At 41.5% G+C, this 18,302-nt stretch overlaps 2 protein-coding genes across 2 annotated transcripts in view; one reads left to right on the top strand and one right to left on the bottom strand.

The window, feature by feature from the left end:
• Positions 1-1,655: 1,655 nt before the first annotated feature.
• fam228a (family with sequence similarity 228 member A) lies at positions 1,656-5,609 on the top strand. The gene is made up of 9 exons (XM_063902649.1): positions 1,656-1,755; positions 2,596-2,678; positions 3,705-3,893; positions 3,966-4,043; positions 4,207-4,401; positions 4,550-4,630; positions 4,747-4,834; positions 5,113-5,248; positions 5,465-5,609. Exons 2-9 carry the CDS (start codon positions 2,598-2,600, stop codon positions 5,607-5,609), a joined length of 993 nt encoding a protein of 330 aa, XP_063758719.1. The 5' UTR covers positions 1,656-1,755; positions 2,596-2,597.
• Positions 5,610-5,731: 122 nt separating this feature from the next.
• LOC134877070 (intersectin-2-like) overlaps positions 5,732-18,302 on the bottom strand; it is a 32,330-nt gene continuing 19,759 nt past the window's right edge. The window contains 24 exon segments of the mRNA XM_063902430.1: positions 5,732-6,253; positions 6,423-6,596; positions 6,691-6,774; positions 7,291-7,373; positions 7,462-7,583; positions 7,713-7,925; positions 8,810-8,977; positions 9,077-9,094; positions 9,096-9,176; positions 9,291-9,474; positions 9,930-10,036; positions 10,115-10,236; positions 12,974-13,165; positions 13,457-13,553; positions 14,422-14,564; positions 14,804-14,837; positions 15,032-15,198; positions 15,297-15,337; positions 15,446-15,678; positions 16,294-16,354; positions 16,501-16,679; positions 17,410-17,619; positions 17,622-17,817; positions 17,933-18,072. Of these exon segments, the coding sequence (XP_063758500.1) occupies positions 6,102-6,253; positions 6,423-6,596; positions 6,691-6,774; positions 7,291-7,373; positions 7,462-7,583; positions 7,713-7,925; positions 8,810-8,977; positions 9,077-9,094; positions 9,096-9,176; positions 9,291-9,474; positions 9,930-10,036; positions 10,115-10,236; positions 12,974-13,165; positions 13,457-13,553; positions 14,422-14,564; positions 14,804-14,837; positions 15,032-15,198; positions 15,297-15,337; positions 15,446-15,678; positions 16,294-16,354; positions 16,501-16,679; positions 17,410-17,619; positions 17,622-17,817; positions 17,933-18,072 (3,201 nt within the window). The 3' untranslated portion in view covers positions 5,732-6,101.

The following is an 18,302-nucleotide window of genomic DNA, read 5'->3' as shown; positions in this document are numbered from 1 at the left end:
TACCTTTACTAAACCTGTAAACTGTATAGTGGTAAATGGAATATGTTCTGGAAAATTTTGATTAATTACAGTTTTGATTATAGTATAATTTGATTTGATTATTGCTATGGCATCCATGATGGCTATAAATTGTAGACTGTGCTAAAAGTGATTTCAAGGGCAAACTATTAGATGACAAACTATCTGTTAATGTGTGTTTTATTGTGGAACCAAATGTATTGTATATTTTATGTCTGGGGTTGCATCTAGTGGTTGAAAACCAAATTAAACAATGAGATGTGACACTGTAAAGCTGGCTATCTGACTTTTATTTATTATTATTTTACCCATTGAATGGGTCATCTTAGCTATCATCACAACTTTTGCCCCCCCTGAGAAATTTGTCAGGAGCCGCCACTGCCCTCTTCTATCCACAATTCTGCAAATGGGTCCTGTAAAGTAAGATGATATGCTGCTCTGAACGCGTTTCATGTTTGGTTCAGCGCTGTTTTTCCTGCGAAGTTCCCGCACAAAAATGTTACAATGTTTTTGTGTTCGATGACGTTCCGAAATATGCGCAGTCTGCCAGAAGGCTGCTGAATAGCCTACTCTGATGTAAAGACACTGAAGATCGTTAGATTTCAAGAGTTTAAGTAGGCTAGCAGTTAAGTTGCATTCATCGCTATCAAGGGGGGGAAATCCTTGTCCCCACCGGAGATAAAAATAATTTAGCAGAGGTAGGGATAGGAAAACCAGAGGGGGGGAAATCCTCACCATCCCCCCCTACAAATCGCACCCTGGGTGCACCTGTCAACGAGCGCATTAGGAACAAGTGAAAACAAACATCATGAACAGCACAGAAGATGGCACGTGTTTACTACTTTTTTTTTTTTTAAACATTATTTTAAAACAGAATAAGCATCTTTTAAAACGTATATTGATTTCTAGTCCCATAGGCTTTTGCATTAAAACAAATATACTATTAATAAGATGTCAATCAGGGCCCATGACTCACCTCTCACATAACACAAGGTTTTTGCAGATCAGATTGCATGAAGCCTAAAAGAGGATGCATTATTTCCTAGACAGTATAGGCTACCAATATAGCCATCATTGGTTTACTATGGCTGGATAAACAGTTTGCCTCCAAGTTTGTCTAGACACCTGTAAGTGCTAGGAGACATCACCTTGCCTAAAATAGATGCGACTATTTTAATGAAAACACATCAACAATGATTATTTGGGTTAAATAGTGAAACTTGGTTGGTTGGAAATGGCATGACTTTGCATTGTATGTTTCTTTGAACTTTTAAAGAGCATTTTAAAAGGATTCATTTGTATTTTATTTTCTTTCTCTATATGGAGAAAAATGTCAATAAATCAATATTAAACGCTTATTCTAGAATATAATTAAAGGATATTATGAATAATAATACAGTAAAAAAAAAGTAAGTAATTCATTTAACATAAAATATAAGTGAATAAGACCTTGCCTAATTAAGCCTAACATTTCAAGACGTGCAGATATATTATTTTTCAAACAGATCCTTTGGTTTGTATTAAATAAAGGAAGTTATAGTGTCGTATATCAGTAGCTTGTCTCGCGGTGAACGCCGCGTGCGTCTTTGAGCGCTTGTGAAACGGTGCCATGGCAACGTAAACACCTTAAGACGGCAGGACACCTGAAGGAGGCCTCTCCTTTTCCTCTCCTCTTCCTCCCTCTTCCTCTCTACGAGTCACCACCTCTGCTGGAGCCAGTCTCAGGGGACAGCAAAGGTTAGCAGTCGCCACACGTTTTTAAATGTTTGTGTGTATGTGTTTGTTGAGTCTGCTGGACGTGTACTCTTGTGCCCACTCAATGACGCTGAGGCAGATCGTGCCTCACGTTAACTAAGCGACCATCTGAACTTTTTTTAATGATGTTGTATTAAAATATTGTCCGTGGGACAGAACTGTTTTCTCTAAAGCAGTTTTCTTAATTTTCACTAATTCTGCCGTTTTTTCTCACCAACGTCTGACCAAAACGTCATCACGACAACAAAGGTAAGAAACCTCTTACCATTACCATGTAATTCATATTCATTTTACAGCTTGACTAATATTTTTAGCATGTAGCACACTGACTGTAGATTCAGTCAGACCCAGTGCTGGAAAGTAACTAAGTATATTTACTCAATGACTGTACTTTAGTATGTATTATCTACTTTACTTGAGTATTTCCTTTTTATGCTGCTTTTTACTTTTTTACACAATTTAACTAATGCATTCTGATTGCTTGTTATGGATGGAAATACCTGGCAGTTTAAAAAAAGTAACTAAAGTTCTGTCCACCTTCACCAGCATCTAAATGTTCAATGGATACCCAATTATAGTCCAGTGATATAATATATATTATTCTGGAAATGGCCAGTTGGTAACTACTACTTTTAGATTTACTTAAGTACATTTTGCTGCCAACACTAACTAAAGTAACAGTTTAAATGTGGGATTTTTATCTTGTAACAGAGTATTTCTACACTGCAGTTTTATTACTTTAACTTCAGTATAACATCTGAGTACTTCTTCTACCTCTGGTCAGACCTGAGAGCAGGTGGCTTAACTTTTCTCATGATTTAGGGATGAGCACAAAGAAGAAGAACACCCCCAGTGGTGTGATCACCTTCCACACACATTTTCCTGTCAGCCTGCTGAAATCAGAGGTAAAACACTTACATGCCAACACATAATGTATCGCTGGTCTTTAAATGTCAGGGAGGCTACCCAGATACAGTTGTGTACCCGGGTCAGCAGGGGGTACAATGCTTTTACTTATTTTTCCTTCCATCTGCTCCTTTCCGAATGCTGGAATCTCAGTGTAAAGATGAATGGAAAGGTTTCAGGGTATTGACAGATGATGCGGTATCCACTGTTATCCTCTCTCAGTTCAGGACAATAAAAAAAAAGGGCCTGTGGAGGGGGTCAGGTGACATGCAGCTGAACAAACTATCCAAGCATGCAAACAAAAAGACACTGGTGTTTTACAGAAAGACAACAGAAAGCACAGCAGGAGGGAAGCTGCCCTTGATACAAAATAAATCCCCATAGTGCACAGACGTGTGTCCAGCCGCGGTGTTTGCATAACAGTGAGCCGCAGCTCGGGTTTCCAGGTGGTGACGTGACCTGTCAGAGCTTGTTGTGCTGGCCTCGGTTCACCTACAGGAGTGTGTCTGGGCTGTCTGTGAACCCAGGCCGGGATTTCTGAGTATACAGTTTCTGACAGGCAAATATGTGTCCCAGTAGTTCCATTTATATTTTCTTTATTAAAATGACTAGTGTTTACCTGGTGATGTGAGGGGCCTGCATGTGGATATTTGGTCTATAGGCTAAGTCAAAAACTGTATTAATATATGTTTTGATACTTTTACATTTTATCTTATATAACCTCTCTATAGAGTAACATGTCTATACATTTATTTGTATTTTCAGTTTGTTTTTTCTCAATTTTTCGTCTTTGACTACCCTATTTTCAATAATTGAAATGACTAAACACATTAAAAAGAGCTTATTGTCTACATTGTGTGCTGTAATGTATGATTATCAACATTTTATTATGATTCTGTTACGCTGTTTGATCTTACTTTATAAATTCTGGTATTTTATTATTAAATACTCTGCAAACAGTTTTTCCAGCATGTACAGTAAGTACATTAAATACAGTTACAGATTTTACCCTACATGTGTTTCAGGAGTGCATGGTAGATGGTAAAGGCACCACAGAGATCAGAAAGACCCCCACGCAGCCAAGCATGAGGAGGAGTATGAGGAGCCCTGGTGAATGTGTGAGAGCAAAGGGAAGCGAAGAGGCCTCACCCTCTGGGTCGCAGCCGGGGCCCAAACAGGGCTGGCTGTCTCACACCTCCCTCAGACGACTGCAGGTATTGCACACAACCAAACTCAAAGCTGTACAAAAAGAAGGCGGATTTTCCAAAGCATGCTTTACTTCTTAGGCAAAGATGGAGGCTGAAAATCAACAGGTGAAGGACATAATCCAACCGATACTGGATATGGAAAATGGTTTTGTGAAGGTAATATGCTGGAGCACAACATTTTTGCCTTGATTTGCAGTTTCTGTATTCAAAATATGCAGCTTTTCACAACTTTTAATCATCATTGTGTTACAAAAAAGGGCACAAACGATTAATTTTGTACCTGTACCCACCACGGTGGTGTAAACATGTCTCCATTTAGGAGTTGGAGAAGTTTCTGACTAGACGGGACTTCACACAGCTCAGGAGGAGGGAGCTGCTGCACAAGCGCTGGACTGAGCGGGTGTGGTTCCCCCTGCAGAGGCGGGTGGAGGAACATGTGTCCAGCTGCAGCCCCGCGGAGGTCAAACGCTGCCAGAGCCTCTACCGTCACTACCTCCATCACTGCAACACCAAGGTGGTACTAACCTCTGGGAAGGGCTGTTGTTGTTTAAGTTTTTTAAATAATTCACAAGACTTCACACACACACACCCTCCTTTGGTGTTTGCTTTTACGCCAAAGAACACACACAAGAGAGTATCTAACAAACGCCTTTCATTTTCAGGGCTTTGTGTTTCTAGAACATTATGATCTGAAGGAATACGATCCGCTTCTTCTCCACATCAAAATGCCACGCTACCTCAAGGTGAAGGGGTCTTGAATGTTTTGCTAAATATATAATAAAAAAACTTCTTCTGACACGCGCGTGAAGAACTGCAAATGGGTCCGCTGCTGACAAAGTTTTCTCTGATTTATCCCCAGCTCGGTACGGCGGACTTAAAGGACCCATTGTGCCTCCATTTACATGAAAGACTGAAGGGAAAGAGAACAGCTCCTTCCTGTGAAGCAGGTATTTTTCTTCTTTGAACCAAAAAAAAAGACTTTTATGAGCGCTTTGCTTTGAGTTTGAGTTAACAGTGGAATTTTGTCCATAATTTGTGGAAAGTGAGACTATATAACTTTTAAAAAGATACAAAATAACACATTCTCCCTGTTACAAATGAAAATCCATATCCATGAGTAGTCAAAACACTCCCTCAACTCAATACCCTTTTGTTGCTACTCCCTCACTGTGACCAGTAGCCTATGGCGGTTAATTTTAGCTTACCACTTTCCCTTTTGCTTTAGGATGTACATACACAAGGAGACAAGTAGAGAAGCTACCTCAGAGCAACATCCTGCTACAGGCCTTTTCCAGTAATCCAGTCACTGCAGCCAGAAAAGCTACAGCGGTGAATGAAAGCAAAGGAAGGCAGTCTAGCAGGTATACAGCAGGATGAGTTAAACTATATTTTCTATTACACCATAGGATGCACATTATGTGATACAGCTGCAGCCTCATAAAGGGATATTTTGAAGTGTGTTTCTATGAGGAACCTATCTGTAGCTGTAAAGGTACTTCATACAACCAAATTATTCTCAGGGTTGCCTCCGTTAATTTAATGTGAGCTCATTTGTCGTGCAAATGTCTCTCATGCAGTTTCGTCCACATACCGTACCAGATCAGTTCCAGCGCCATGCCGGATGGAAGGTGCCCTCCGACCGGCTGCTTGGTGTCCAAATCTGGATGTGCGCAACAACCAGCATGTTTACAACAACTCCAGTCCTCACTTAGATCTAAATAAAACCCATAAATCTTTACCTCTATTCCCTTCTAAATACCTCAAATTTGACTCCAGGCACTAAACCTGAAAAGGGTGAATGTGTAGGATTAAAAGGACACCAGGAATGAGTTGAGAGGAGAAGATTTACCGTCTGTACATTTTAATGATGCCATTTCCAGGATAATGGCATTCTTAGGGTCAGCTTTTGACATTACATACATTGTACAGTAGTGTGCAACATTTTTTAACAAAACTCAACCATTTAGCAAATTTAACTGAGGCCTATTATATTACATTTTAGCTGGTTTCTTGGTAACCAAAACAGTTTTTGCACAATACATTACCCCGTCATTAGTTTGCCAGGTCTACCTCCCTTTCAGATAAAGGGTGTGGGTGGCTAAAGGCAGTGACGTAGAATCAAGAGTTTTCAAGGCGACCCCGGTGCTGCTACAAATAGGCACTTTGTGTGATTGGCTGCAGTTTGTGTGTTTTTTTTGGCTGTGTGTTTTGTCCTCATTTGGTCGGCTCGTAAAGCTGCAGGTCCAGTTTGACCCAGACTTCTCCAGTTGGGACCTCATGCAGTAGTAGGCGTCGGTTTGCGGCACCTTTGCTCTCCATCTCTTTCTTTATAGTCGCCACGGGAACCTCAGTACGACCAAGGAAATCTAGCGTAGCAGAACACAGTACTTTAGTTACACTTCCCAAATGAATGACCTTAACAAAGTCAAACGCAGGCCTCAGAAACCGGCCCTGCAAACACTGATTACTCTTCATGTGTAGGCAGGACAAACTGGACAAATAACATTTGATTCCGTGTGTCTCGTCTCCACTGACCGTCAGGTGAGAACTGGTCCTTCTCGAACACGGTGATACACAGGATGTCCTGGTAGAGGTCTTTGACGAAGAACTGGCAGTTGAAGTTCCACTTTGGGTTCAGGGTGTCGCTGACGGGCCGGGAGGTGTAGCACTGAGCCCCCATCGTCAGCTCACAGTACGGATTGCTCTTACCTGGGGTCGAAAAATAAAGCATTTTCAATTCATACTGTATTTAACAATTAAAAGATTTCAATAGGACCAGAGGAGAGTGATCTATGTTACTCACCGTTGGGTTTACAGGCTTTCAGCTCCTGGGCTTCAGCGACAGTTACCAGCAGGCGGCCGATACCGCTGCTCTTCAGGGAACGTGCTGAAACACACACAGACATTACATATGGGCCTACAACATTTAGGGTGATTTCACATATACAAATATTCAGGGAGGAGGATTATGTCTTTTTTTTTTTTGCTGAAGGGAGCGTAGGTACCGAGGTTTTAACACATTTATATATTGCCAACAATACATCACATGGAACTTTAATTGACATTACTTATTAAATGTTATCTGTACATTAAAAAAAAAGGTCCTTCAGTTTTCGCTTGAAGCACAAAATAACAATATCATACATTTACCAAATGTTAGAAAATTCCTATTAATGGGGAGACAAGTTTGACCAACTCATGAGGTAATAAGAAGAGTGGGTTTCAGGGGTTTCCAAGGCAAGAGTCCAAAGAAAATACAAATAATGCTGGGGAAGGTCTTACAAATAGGATTCCCCGCCCTTTAACCTGAATAAATACTGTACAGTGTGTTGAAATGTGCTGTATAATTAGTTATTAAGGCACACACAGGCTCATAATATAAAAGGTAGGAGAATGTGTTTACCTTGGTAAGCTTTCTCTCTCTTCTTCTTCTCCGTCTCTATGAAATGTTCAGAAGCTGCTTTGATTTTCTGGACCCACGTTGTTCTATAAACACCATAAATACATAGATCTTTTACACCGTTTGATAATCTAATGGTTGTAAATGTTGGAAGAAGAACATGTGCATGCATACCTCTCGTTCAGGGTCTCAGTTTTGAGTGTGTACACACGATCGATGTGTGAGACGTGGAAGAGTGGCTCATCGCTCGAGGGGTCCGCTGGCATTTTCACCAGAACCTCATTTAGAAACAGAGGCTGGAGAAGAACAGAAGGTAAATCATAGGAAGACTGCACCTCGGCACTGCTTCATGAATAATCAAAGTAGTATTGTAATACCGCGAAAGGTATTTACATAATTCTGTGTATGAATACTGCCTCTCTTACTGTTTTGTACATCTTCAGCTGTATGTTGGTCTTGAGACTGAAAAGCTTGTCCGGTCCTGAGGAAGAGAAGGGTTTGGCGCTATGTGTGAGGAGGAAGAAATCATTGAAGAGAAAAGCCCACAGCTCCCTGCTGCTTTTGGTTTTGTAAAGTCGACCGCTGTGCAGCAGCTTGCGAGGCCCGAGGCAGTTCGTCAGCGAGTTGAAGACCAAGTGCTGAAAGAGAAAAGGCAGGAGTGACGAGAGATGGAAGGAAACTATCAAGTACAGTCAGGGCTTCAGTGAAAAATGCTCCCTGCCTTTGACAGACACATCCATTCTGATGTAGAGGAGAAGGGAAACCCAACAAAAAGGTTATAAAAAGTATCCAGCAGAAGTTATTCAAGTGGTACACAACAGGCAGTGTCGGAGGTGTCTACTTCTTTACTTTATAGGGCTAATTTATTATTGAAATGTTCTTATGGAAGGAAAGTGTGAAAATGTCTGATGTTAATAGTTTTTCTCCTGAATATATGACTTAGGAACATGTCTTTTTTTAAAGAATAATATTTCTTTGTTCCACATGTGCTAAATAGAACCATAAGCATTCATGTTTTCTTCCACCGTTGTTTTAATTTCTCCATGCAGAATCACACAAGGTAGATTATGTGTTACAAAGTAATGATTGTCATGTCTTTCTTTGGAAATATATTTGAGTCGTATCAATACATGTACGTTGTGTTAAGAATGCATTAAGAGTATCAATTCACCATTAAAAAAAAGGAAACCTCATGTGTCCAAAATGAGTATTACAACAACAAACACTTCAAAATTATTTTTACTTTCTTAAAAAAAAAATCACAAAAGGTTCCTAGATGAAAAAAGCGAAAACTTTTTGGGGGCAAAAGCTTTTTTTTCCATCTGGTTCACAGAGGAACTTAAAAGTGTCATTTCAAAAATGACCCTGTCATAAACACAAACAACTCATATTAAACTTCAAAGTGTTTCACTATCATTTTTTCCATAGCTTGCCTCTCAGGGCTCCCGTAGATGACACAAGCCATGAACAAATTTAGATTTTCTCGCTTGATTATAAAAACGTCACGTCTGCCTGTGTTTACCTCTATAGCCCCCTCGGACTGCACGTGGCTCTGTATCCACTCCAGCCTGTCTGAGTTCTCCTTCTCCCGCACTCCCTCGTTGACCTGAGAGCACAGCTCCTCCGCCCGCTCCAGAGCTTCTCTCAGCGGGCCGCGGTCCACATGATTATCAGGGGTGTGCTCCGAGATCTGACCCATATGAAGGAGAAAGGAGAGACGTGGAATCACACAATGAATATCAGAAAAAGGGGTGGATCCAGAGAATTGTATAAAGCATTTTCTACATACGTTCTTTATGAGGAGGGGGGTAGCGTGTGATCCTCTGCATGGGCTTGAGGAGGAAGCTGGACAGTGGCATTCCTTTGCAGCGGTAGTTAGTGGCTATCTTCTGCTCAAGAGGAGGCAGACAGTAAAAGAGAGAAAAATCAGAGTATAATGCTTTTCAGATCCCTGTCAGTTTGTGTTTTTCATTTATGGACCATCCCTTATCTGCCACCTTTACCTTGAGGAAGTCTTTAAAGTCCTGCTGGTTGTAGGTTTTGCTCTGCAGCAGGGCGGCAGCGTTGAGCTGGCAGGAGCAGAAGCGGATGTAGGCCTGCATGTGCGCGAGCTCCGAGGCAAGCAGGTCCCCGATCAGCTGGACCGGCATGTTATCTCCTTCCGTCTTTTTACGGACACGCAGCGCCCTGGGAAACAGGATGATGAATATATAAAGCAACATTTTTGTTACATCTTTATTAAAAGATCCAAATCTGTTTTCCAGTGGATTTTTCCTTCAAGGTATAATTCAACCAACGAACCACCTGATACGGTTGGTGGTAGCAATAATTCCTACATAAAACGGCTTGCAACACATTCTGTGGTATAACTGGGTCATATTTTCTGGGAGGAGATAATGCTGTGGAGTTCTTCAAATGGAGATAAAGGCAGACATCTCTACGGCTGATAGCTCCAACCTACACCATAACATCTAAATTGATTATTAGCACTAAAGGTAATGTGTTAGGGCAAACTGTCCCTTTTTTTGGTGTGCATCTCCTCCCTTTAGCACATAGTAAAAATTACAAATGTAAATTTAGGAAGCAGGGCATATTCACAAAACTTCCCAGAATGCTCCCTAAAGGTGGTGTGTGGTACCTACTTGAGTAGCTTGGTGTTACACATGATGAGCTCCCTCCAGTTAACAAAGATAACTCCCATCTCAGCTTCTGTTAGTCGGCCTGACTCAGACATAGGTTTGTAGAAGACCTGAGTGACAAAATTGGACATTAATAAAATCAAAACACCAGGAAATTCCAGTGCCTGCATGGTTGTGTTGGTCCGTACTTCAAGAACCAGCTCCAGGTCTTCCACATAGGTCTCCTCAGTCTGGATGAGCTCATGGATATACCCCTGCCTCTTCCTCTCTTGAGGGGTCATGGTGTCCAATGACATCAGGTCAGCACACCCTACAGCGCGCACACATGCAAACATGCACAAACACACAAGCATGTGCATGCACACAAACACTTTCCTGTCAATCACGGTTACAGTGTCCGAGGAAAAACACGACACGTTTAGCATGTTAAAATCTCCCTTTATTGTCAGTTATATATTTTCTATTTACATTTAATGCACAGACAAGTGTGAGGCACGTTGTAGTTGCAGTAAATGAACAAAGGGAACATAGTAGGCGATGCTAACGCTAAGAACACTGCTACAAAGGCAATGAATGAAAGAAAAGCACCTTTCATGGAGGAGCGCTCGCTCAAATGATTGCATAGGTGTGGATGAGTAAAGAAGCTAACCCTGTAGGGAAGGAGCGGTGGAAGACTCAGCTGGTGGTTCAAGTCTTTGTTGTTCAAACTTAGCAACTGTTGGCGGTAAATGTTAGCAGTGTAGTGTCATAATCTCTGAATTACCAGCTAGTATGCTAATATCTGTGTGTGTGTGTGTTCTTTTTGCTGGTGATATCACAGTTCATTATAGGATGACCTCAACCTTAAACACTTGGAAGCATTAATAGATGGAGAAGTGCATAATTAGTGGATAATAAAATCACAATTTCTGTGTTTGAGTAAAGAGTCAGCAAGCAGCAATCAAGGTTATTGGTGATTTAAGCAACAGCGAGTCTTTACATTGGTCCGTTTCAGCAAGGTTTCATGTTGTTAGTGCAAGAATAAGTGACCCTGCAACATTCTTATGTACATAACCTTAATATAGAAATTTCAATGATGATTCAGTCTTATCCATTGATATATTTGTTTCATTATACTGCAGACCTCTTTCAATCCATACGTCAATGTATCTTTAGCAAAACTACACATTTCATGCTTTTTATCAGAGGTATGAAGCCTCTAAAAACACGTTTAGCTGCCTCTGCCTCGCTCCCCGGTTAATTAGTTAGTTAAAGAAACACAAGGGAAACACAGGAGGAGAGAGCGAGGGGGATAAAGGTGAGTAATAAATGTGTTTCGAGAAAAAGAGAGAAAAAAGAGAAGGTAAAGGAAGCTAAGAAAATTATAAAAGGGATCAATAACAAGTAGCACGGAACACTACAGTCCTAAAACGTGGGAAGCGCAGAGCTGGGCTGTTCTTGCTGGCAGCTGGGCCTCCTGTAGCGACAGGGCAAATCGGATAGGCTCAGACAGAGGGGGAAGGAGGAGGAGGAGGAGGAGGAGGAGGAGGAGGAGGAGGAGAAGGAAGAGGAGAAAAAAGAAGAGAAGGAGCAGAGAGGAAAGCCAGCATTACTGTCCTACAGAGGGAAAAAAAATGGGGTGGAGGAGCGGGAGGGGGAAGTGAGTGAGATGAAGGAGAGACGGAGAGACATTAATATAGTTTTAATATTAATGCTACACTCTTACATGCAGGTGTATTAATAATGTATTTCTGGAAATGTAAATGTTGTTACTAATCACATCGGTTGGGGCATGATGGTCATTTCTTCCTTCGTTTTCCCTGTGATTAAACGCAGGCCTTGTGTGAGCCGGGATGTGTACCAGTTCATGTTCATTAGCATTAAAATGTCACTGTGTTTTGTGTCTGCAGCTTTGACAAGTGCATCCTAATTAAATGTCCAGTGTGTTCACACTTGTTAACAGAGATCCATGGCTGCGGAGACAACACGCAGGCTATGAATACTAATTGAAACACGTACCTCCTGCTTCAAATGGGGCCCTTTTTTAAATAATCAGATCTGTGAATATAACATAGAAGGATCCGAACCTTACCAAAGAGCCCGATCAGTGAACTGTATAAACAGGGGTATGAATTGTGCATATCTATTTCCCAGTGAAGATTAAGCTTCCAAAAAAAACGCGTGACTGATAAGGAAGAAAAGTGTGCTTTCAATTTGAAATGTATCAGTGGTTGTTTCCTTTTCTTTTGTGACCAAGTGAATTTTGGCAAGACATTTTGGGGAATTTGCCTATTCACTTACCTATGTTCCCTAGAGTAAGCCAAGAAAATTGATGCCCCTCTCGGGGCTGTATGCTAATTATAAAGCTACAGCAGACTGTTAGCCTAGCTCATAGAGTGAAAACATGGGTAATTGCTAGCTTATCTAGCTAATCATGATATATTTCTGGTTTTATAACAAATAAGAGTGTTATTTAGTGAGCAAAATAAATCTTGGTAGCCATATTTTAATTATAGTTTAGCTTTTGGACACAGCCAAGCTATCATTTTCTCACTGCTATGATATTAATACTAAGATATTCACTTGCTAGCTTTAGCTTTACTTAACAGACTTGGTAAGCACATGCATAAACCTATTACCCAAGATGTCAATCTATTTTATTTCATGATTTAAAATTCTTTGTGTGGCCATTCCAGGGACAACCAAAAACCCAATTTAAAAGTGATTTTACTTGTTTTTAATTAAGGTCTCACACCATGTGGGGGATTGAGCCTTTTAAGTGCAGTGGGTTCAAGTTCACCAGTGATCCCTCAGTGACAGAAACCAACTCTTTTAGCTTACCGTCAGTCTCTCCATGCTCTGACATGGATGGGGAATCTACTGTACCTGCAGTGAGCCAAGTCAACCAATCAGATTGACAGCAGCAAGATCGCTTTTTTTCTATTTTGCCCACAGTCTTATTTCTCCCCAACAGCACTTTCACTAGATGTGTGAACTATTGATTTTCTCTCACATGTATGACAGAGAAATATGGTCCGTCAGAGGTAAATAACTTGCAATTTACTCACATTGTTGGCTGGGGTCTGATTCTGTTGTCATCTTGACATAATTGGTGGGCAGCAGGCCTGTGACCCCATTGACGTCACCTTTCCACCAGTCAGGGTTGGTCTTGTCCAGGATGCTGATCAGCTGACCCTTTGAGAAGCTCAGCTCATCCCGATTGGCAGCAGTGTAGTCGTACATTGCAATAACTTGGCACACTGTGGGTGCAAAGACATAAATCTGGTTTTAAAATGATGTGAGTTAAAGCTGATGTTGAATGTATAACCATGAGATTTTTTTTTACATTCATGCTCCCCACAGGATAAATCCCAAATGACAGATACTACATTATGCAATTCTGAGTTATTCATTTAAAACTTCTTGGCATTGATTGGTATATTTTAGGGGAAGATGTCAAGAAAAGAGACAAGCATTATCAATGTGTCTGCTTGAATATGCAAGACAGAAACCAATCAATAATTGTGTATCAAGTGTGTGTGCACCATCACCTGGCAGAGGGGAGGGAGAGGACTTGCTGCTGGAGGGCCCGAGGAGCTTGACGTGAGAGGAATGGAACCAGCCTCTCTGCCGCTTCTTCCCTCGAGCCTGGAGGGAAAGAAGACAGATAAATCAATCTCCTGCTGTTCTCCCCTCTGGTTTATAAATCGGGACTTGAATTGATGAATTTATTTTGTCGGGCAGAGTTCTGAGAATTGACATTGGTTCATAAATTAGACCAAAGCTCAGCCTCCAGTCTGAATGACTAAATTATTGCTGTCAGGATTCTAATTGACTAAAATCCTAATTTTCTTTACTAAGGGCACTATGCAATTTGACAAAGCCGTGGTAATCATCTTTAATTCCAGTTTTGACTCTTGTCTGAACTTTACAGCTTGGTCTCATCTTTCTCATTACTGTGTCAAACTGAGAGCTTAACCAGAGCTATAGTGGCAGCCTCAGCACAAAAGTGGAGTGAGGATTGACCGCTCGCTGCTGTAGATGTATGACCTGAAGGCAACCCTGTTATTACTCCTGCTACCTCCCGTCCACCTCTCACCAGAACTCCATTGATCTGACAAGTCAGCAGATACAATAGCATCCACAGCATAGGCGTTGATGGAGTGGTACATTTACCTGCATTGTGTTTTTTGTATTTTTTATTGATTTCTCATTTATATTTGCACACAAAATATGAGAATGATAATTTGGTGATAAACCATGAAACATTTTTTCACACAATTAAATATTTATAGTTCTTCGAACAGAGAAAGAAAACACTGTTGAATATTCGAGTCCTTCCCAAATTGAAGGAATAGTTAATTCATTGCGGCAATAATAATTGACCTTGAACTGCACATCAGTATTTAAGTTCGATTGAATCAGAGTTACTGACCATTTAAAGCTTTGTATTATAAACTACATTCATAAAACCTACATTAAATCTCGATGGGCCCCTAGAGCTGTAATCACTGACCTGCAGTTCCCCGAGCCACCAGCCAGTGGAGTTCTTGGCCAGCACCACGATCAGTTGCCCTGGAGACAGACGCAGCTGATGCGTCGTTGGGGCGACGGTGGTGGAGACTGCCTGGGCGATCTCTGTTGACCAAACAGATACAGCTGAGGATGAATTTAGATCAGGTAAATGTCAAGAGCATAACAGAGTTAATAAGAAAGCCAGTCTATTTGTGTGTGTGTGTGTGTGTGTGTGGGTGTGTGTGTGTGTGTGTGTGTGTGTGTGTGTGTGTGTGTGTGTGTGTGTGTGGTGTGTGTGTGTGTGTGTGTGTGTGTGTGTGTGTGTGTGTGTATGTGTGTGTGTGTGTGTGTGTGTGTGTGAGAGTTGTGAATCACTGACTCACCAGGCTTTTTGATTTGAGCTCCTGCTTTTGTTCCCTGTAAAAAAACAAGTTGTATTTTATTAAGTAACAAATAACAAACATAATTGAAATGAAAAACAAAAGGAAACTATGTAACTATGACTGTAAAAAAAAGAGGACTCAATGTATACAGCAGAAGCAAAAATGCAATTCAATGTATTCTTTGTAAAGATTATATGATGCTGTTTTACTTTTAATGGCTCGTCTCACCTCTGGTTCTACAGGTCGGACGTAGTTGGAGGGAAACACTCCCGTATGATCTCCGATGCATCCCCGCCACCACTCTCCCTCTCTCTCTGTCACCATGACAACATCTCCCTCAACAAACGTCAGGTCCCCAGCCTCTGGGCTCTCATACGTGTACAAGGCCACAAACTCTGGTTATCGTAAAATACAAGAGTGCAAGTCAGAGCCATATATCTTACAATATGAACATGAAAAGCAGTCATGTGGCCTACAGATGAACTATACTTACCCTCTAGTTGAACAGAGTCACCAGTGTCAAATGGGTCCCCACTAGAATGGGAAAAATACAGTCAATGTAGTCTTACACTGAGCAACAGCAGACAATATGAGCTGTATGTGTGTGTGTGTGTGTGTGTGTGTGTGTGTGTGTCTTCATACTCTGTATTGCCACCCATCTCCAAAGTGACGTAGCTTTTGGGGAACCATCCCTGTGTCCCGTTGAGTTGCCCCAACCACCAGTCTTCCCTCTGTTGTTGCACGCTGATGACGTCGCCCTGAGAGAAGCTCAGCATTGGGGTGATGATGTCACCCGCCCCGGAGGAGAGGTTGAGGTGAGTTTCCGAGGTGGCTGACCAGGAGGAGACGGCTCGAGCCAACAGAGGGAAGAAGGACTGAGGAGTGAGAGAAGCAACGTTCTACATTAAGCACCATGGAGTAAGTCAAGTATTAAATCAAGGATACCATGAAAACCATCCTCAAGGCCATTTGTCTAAATATAGAGATACTTAAAAATATCTCAGATCACACTTCATCACTCTGACCATCAGACCTACTAACACTAATGTCATCTATCGGGAGAAGGAGATCTGTAAATACTTGTGTGACCCACAAAACAGCCAAAAAATAGAGGAACTCTCAATAAGGAAAACTATAAATAAACATCCTGCTGTTGTACTGTAGAAGGATGTGTGTGTGTGTGTGTGTGTGTTGGTATCAGCAGCAGTGTTATGTACCCGAGCCAGACCTAGTTAGATGTCTTCCAAAGCCTGTTTATAGCTCAAATAACTATGAAGACAGGCTACATGACACCAACAGGAAACATAGCACAGCCAAATATGTTTCATGTCACGGTATTTTTGAGTCAAGGAAAGGTTGAAAATAACAAGCTTTATATATTTATTTTTGGTTTTGTCTTTTTTGTCTTTGTTTTCTATTGCTATGCAATTGGTTGGTCTTCTGTCTGTATGAGCCTAGTGTAAAAAAAGTAAAGATACATCAAACTTTACCTGTGAAGCGTCTGCTTGGGCTGAGACAGCACTGTCATCCGCTACTTTCCCATCTGGGTCTCTGGGTAAAAATGGAGGGACAAACACTTAGAAAAGAAGCAAACACGAATAAAAACCACTAAACTAATACAGCACAAAACTGTAATATCTTTAGTGTAAGGAGACAGAACAAAACAAAGGCATTTTTCTTTGTGATATTTCAGTTACCCTGCGTTATGTGGTATTGGCGGTGGACAGGACAATTTTCCAGGTAAAGTAGCTAAAGTCTCAGTGGTAGAGGTAGAAGGGGCGTGACACTTCTCTGCGTAACTGTGGGGGAACCAGCCCCTTTTCCCACGGAATCTCCCACACAACCAGCCAGGCTCACCTACAGTCTGCTCATCCACCTGCATCAAGGAAAACACACCTTCAGCAATGGCAAGGCAAAGAGGATGCTGTTTCCTAGCACAGCGATTATAAACATTTAGTATGTTTAGACCGTCAGACAGAATGCTTTTCTGTAATTGTTATTTTGTGGCAGATCAGACAACACTTGACCTTGTTGGTTTTTGTCCTGCATCTTGTGCCAACTGATTGTAATGACATTTTTTTTTGTAAAATGCTAAATATCTAGGTTAGCATGTAAGCTAACAGCTAGAAACACAATTACAGTCATATAAGCTAACTAGCTTATGCTAGCTGGTGATACTTTTGCTCAATGCAATTATAAAAGTAGTTCCTATTCTACATAAAAGTAAACAATGTGAAACTGTAAGGGTAAACGCTTGTTTTTTTATTAGTGATATTTGTTTCTTTCTTCTACTTACATTTAACTATCAAATGTAAAGTCGTCTGTGTAGCTGTGTCTGTGGAGTGTTGATGCTAAGATGTTGTCCAAAGTAAACATACTGTATACCTGACAGGAATGACTATGAACTATTTCATTTTTGGGGGGTTTTGTTTGTGCGAAAGAAAAGAAAAAATATGGGACTTCAGGATTTTTGAGGAATACTGAAATATATGTGTGTATGAATCTCATTCTAAATATGTAAATGGAAATCTGTGTGTGTGTGTGTGTGTGTGTGTGTGTGTGTGTGTGTGTGTGTGTGTGTGTGTGTGTGTGTGTGTGTCTAGTACCTCTATAGTGCCGTCTGCTTCTATACTCAGCTCATCTGCGTTTCGGGCAACAAACGAGTACAGAGCTCTATACGTTGTCAGCTTTGAGGATTGCTGTGCCATCAACACCAGCTGCTGCTCTCGTCGTTCCTGCTCTTCTTTCTGCCTTATCCTCTCCTTCTCCTCCTCTTGCCGTATCCTTTCCTCCTCCTCCTGCTCCCTCTTCTTCTTTCCTCCTCCTCCTCTCTCCGTCTTCTCTCCTCTTCTTGTGCTTTCTCCTGAGCTGCTCTGAGGCGAACTTGTGCCTCCCTCTCCTCCTCCTCCCTCTGTCGGGCCATCTGCTCCTCCAGGAGCCTCCTCTGACGCGCCTCCTCTTCCTCCTTCTGGATCTGCTCCTGCTGTCTTCTCTCTTGCTCTAGCTTCGCCTGTCTGTGGGAATAAAATTGCATCTTTGTCACGGAAAATGTGCTCTTTTAAAATGAAGGTCCCTTTAAATATCTTCAGAGTAAAACATCAAGTACGAGTAATTTGCAGCCACACTCACCTGGCTGCCTCCTCTTCCTCCCTCATCCTCCTCTCCATCTCTTCCTCCTTGCGCCTCTGAAGCTCCCTCACTTTTTCCTCTTTGACTCTGTGCAGGTCATCGAGGACAGCCTGCTGCCTCACCTGCTTCTCCCTCAGCTCCTGATGCAGCCACAGAATGTACAGTACATTGCATAAGGGAGGCATAAAAACAAGCATTGTTCAGTCTTCAGTTCAAACAATGCAGAAACAGTGTTATGATTAGCCAAAGCACAAAACAGCTGCAAGCATTTCTCATTCTGCAACTACAAACACAAAGCAGCCAAAGTAGTGGTTGAGTAGTACTGTATATTACATTTGTGTGTGTCATAATCTATAGAAAGAAGTCCAGG

The sequence above is a fragment of the Eleginops maclovinus genome, chromosome 15, assembly GCF_036324505.1.
Source record: "Eleginops maclovinus isolate JMC-PN-2008 ecotype Puerto Natales chromosome 15, JC_Emac_rtc_rv5, whole genome shotgun sequence".
In the NCBI taxonomy this organism is placed as follows: domain Eukaryota; kingdom Metazoa; phylum Chordata; class Actinopteri; order Perciformes; family Eleginopidae; genus Eleginops; species Eleginops maclovinus.
The sequence above is the reverse complement of the archived record's forward strand: the minus strand, read 5'-3'. Positions and strand labels throughout refer to the sequence as shown.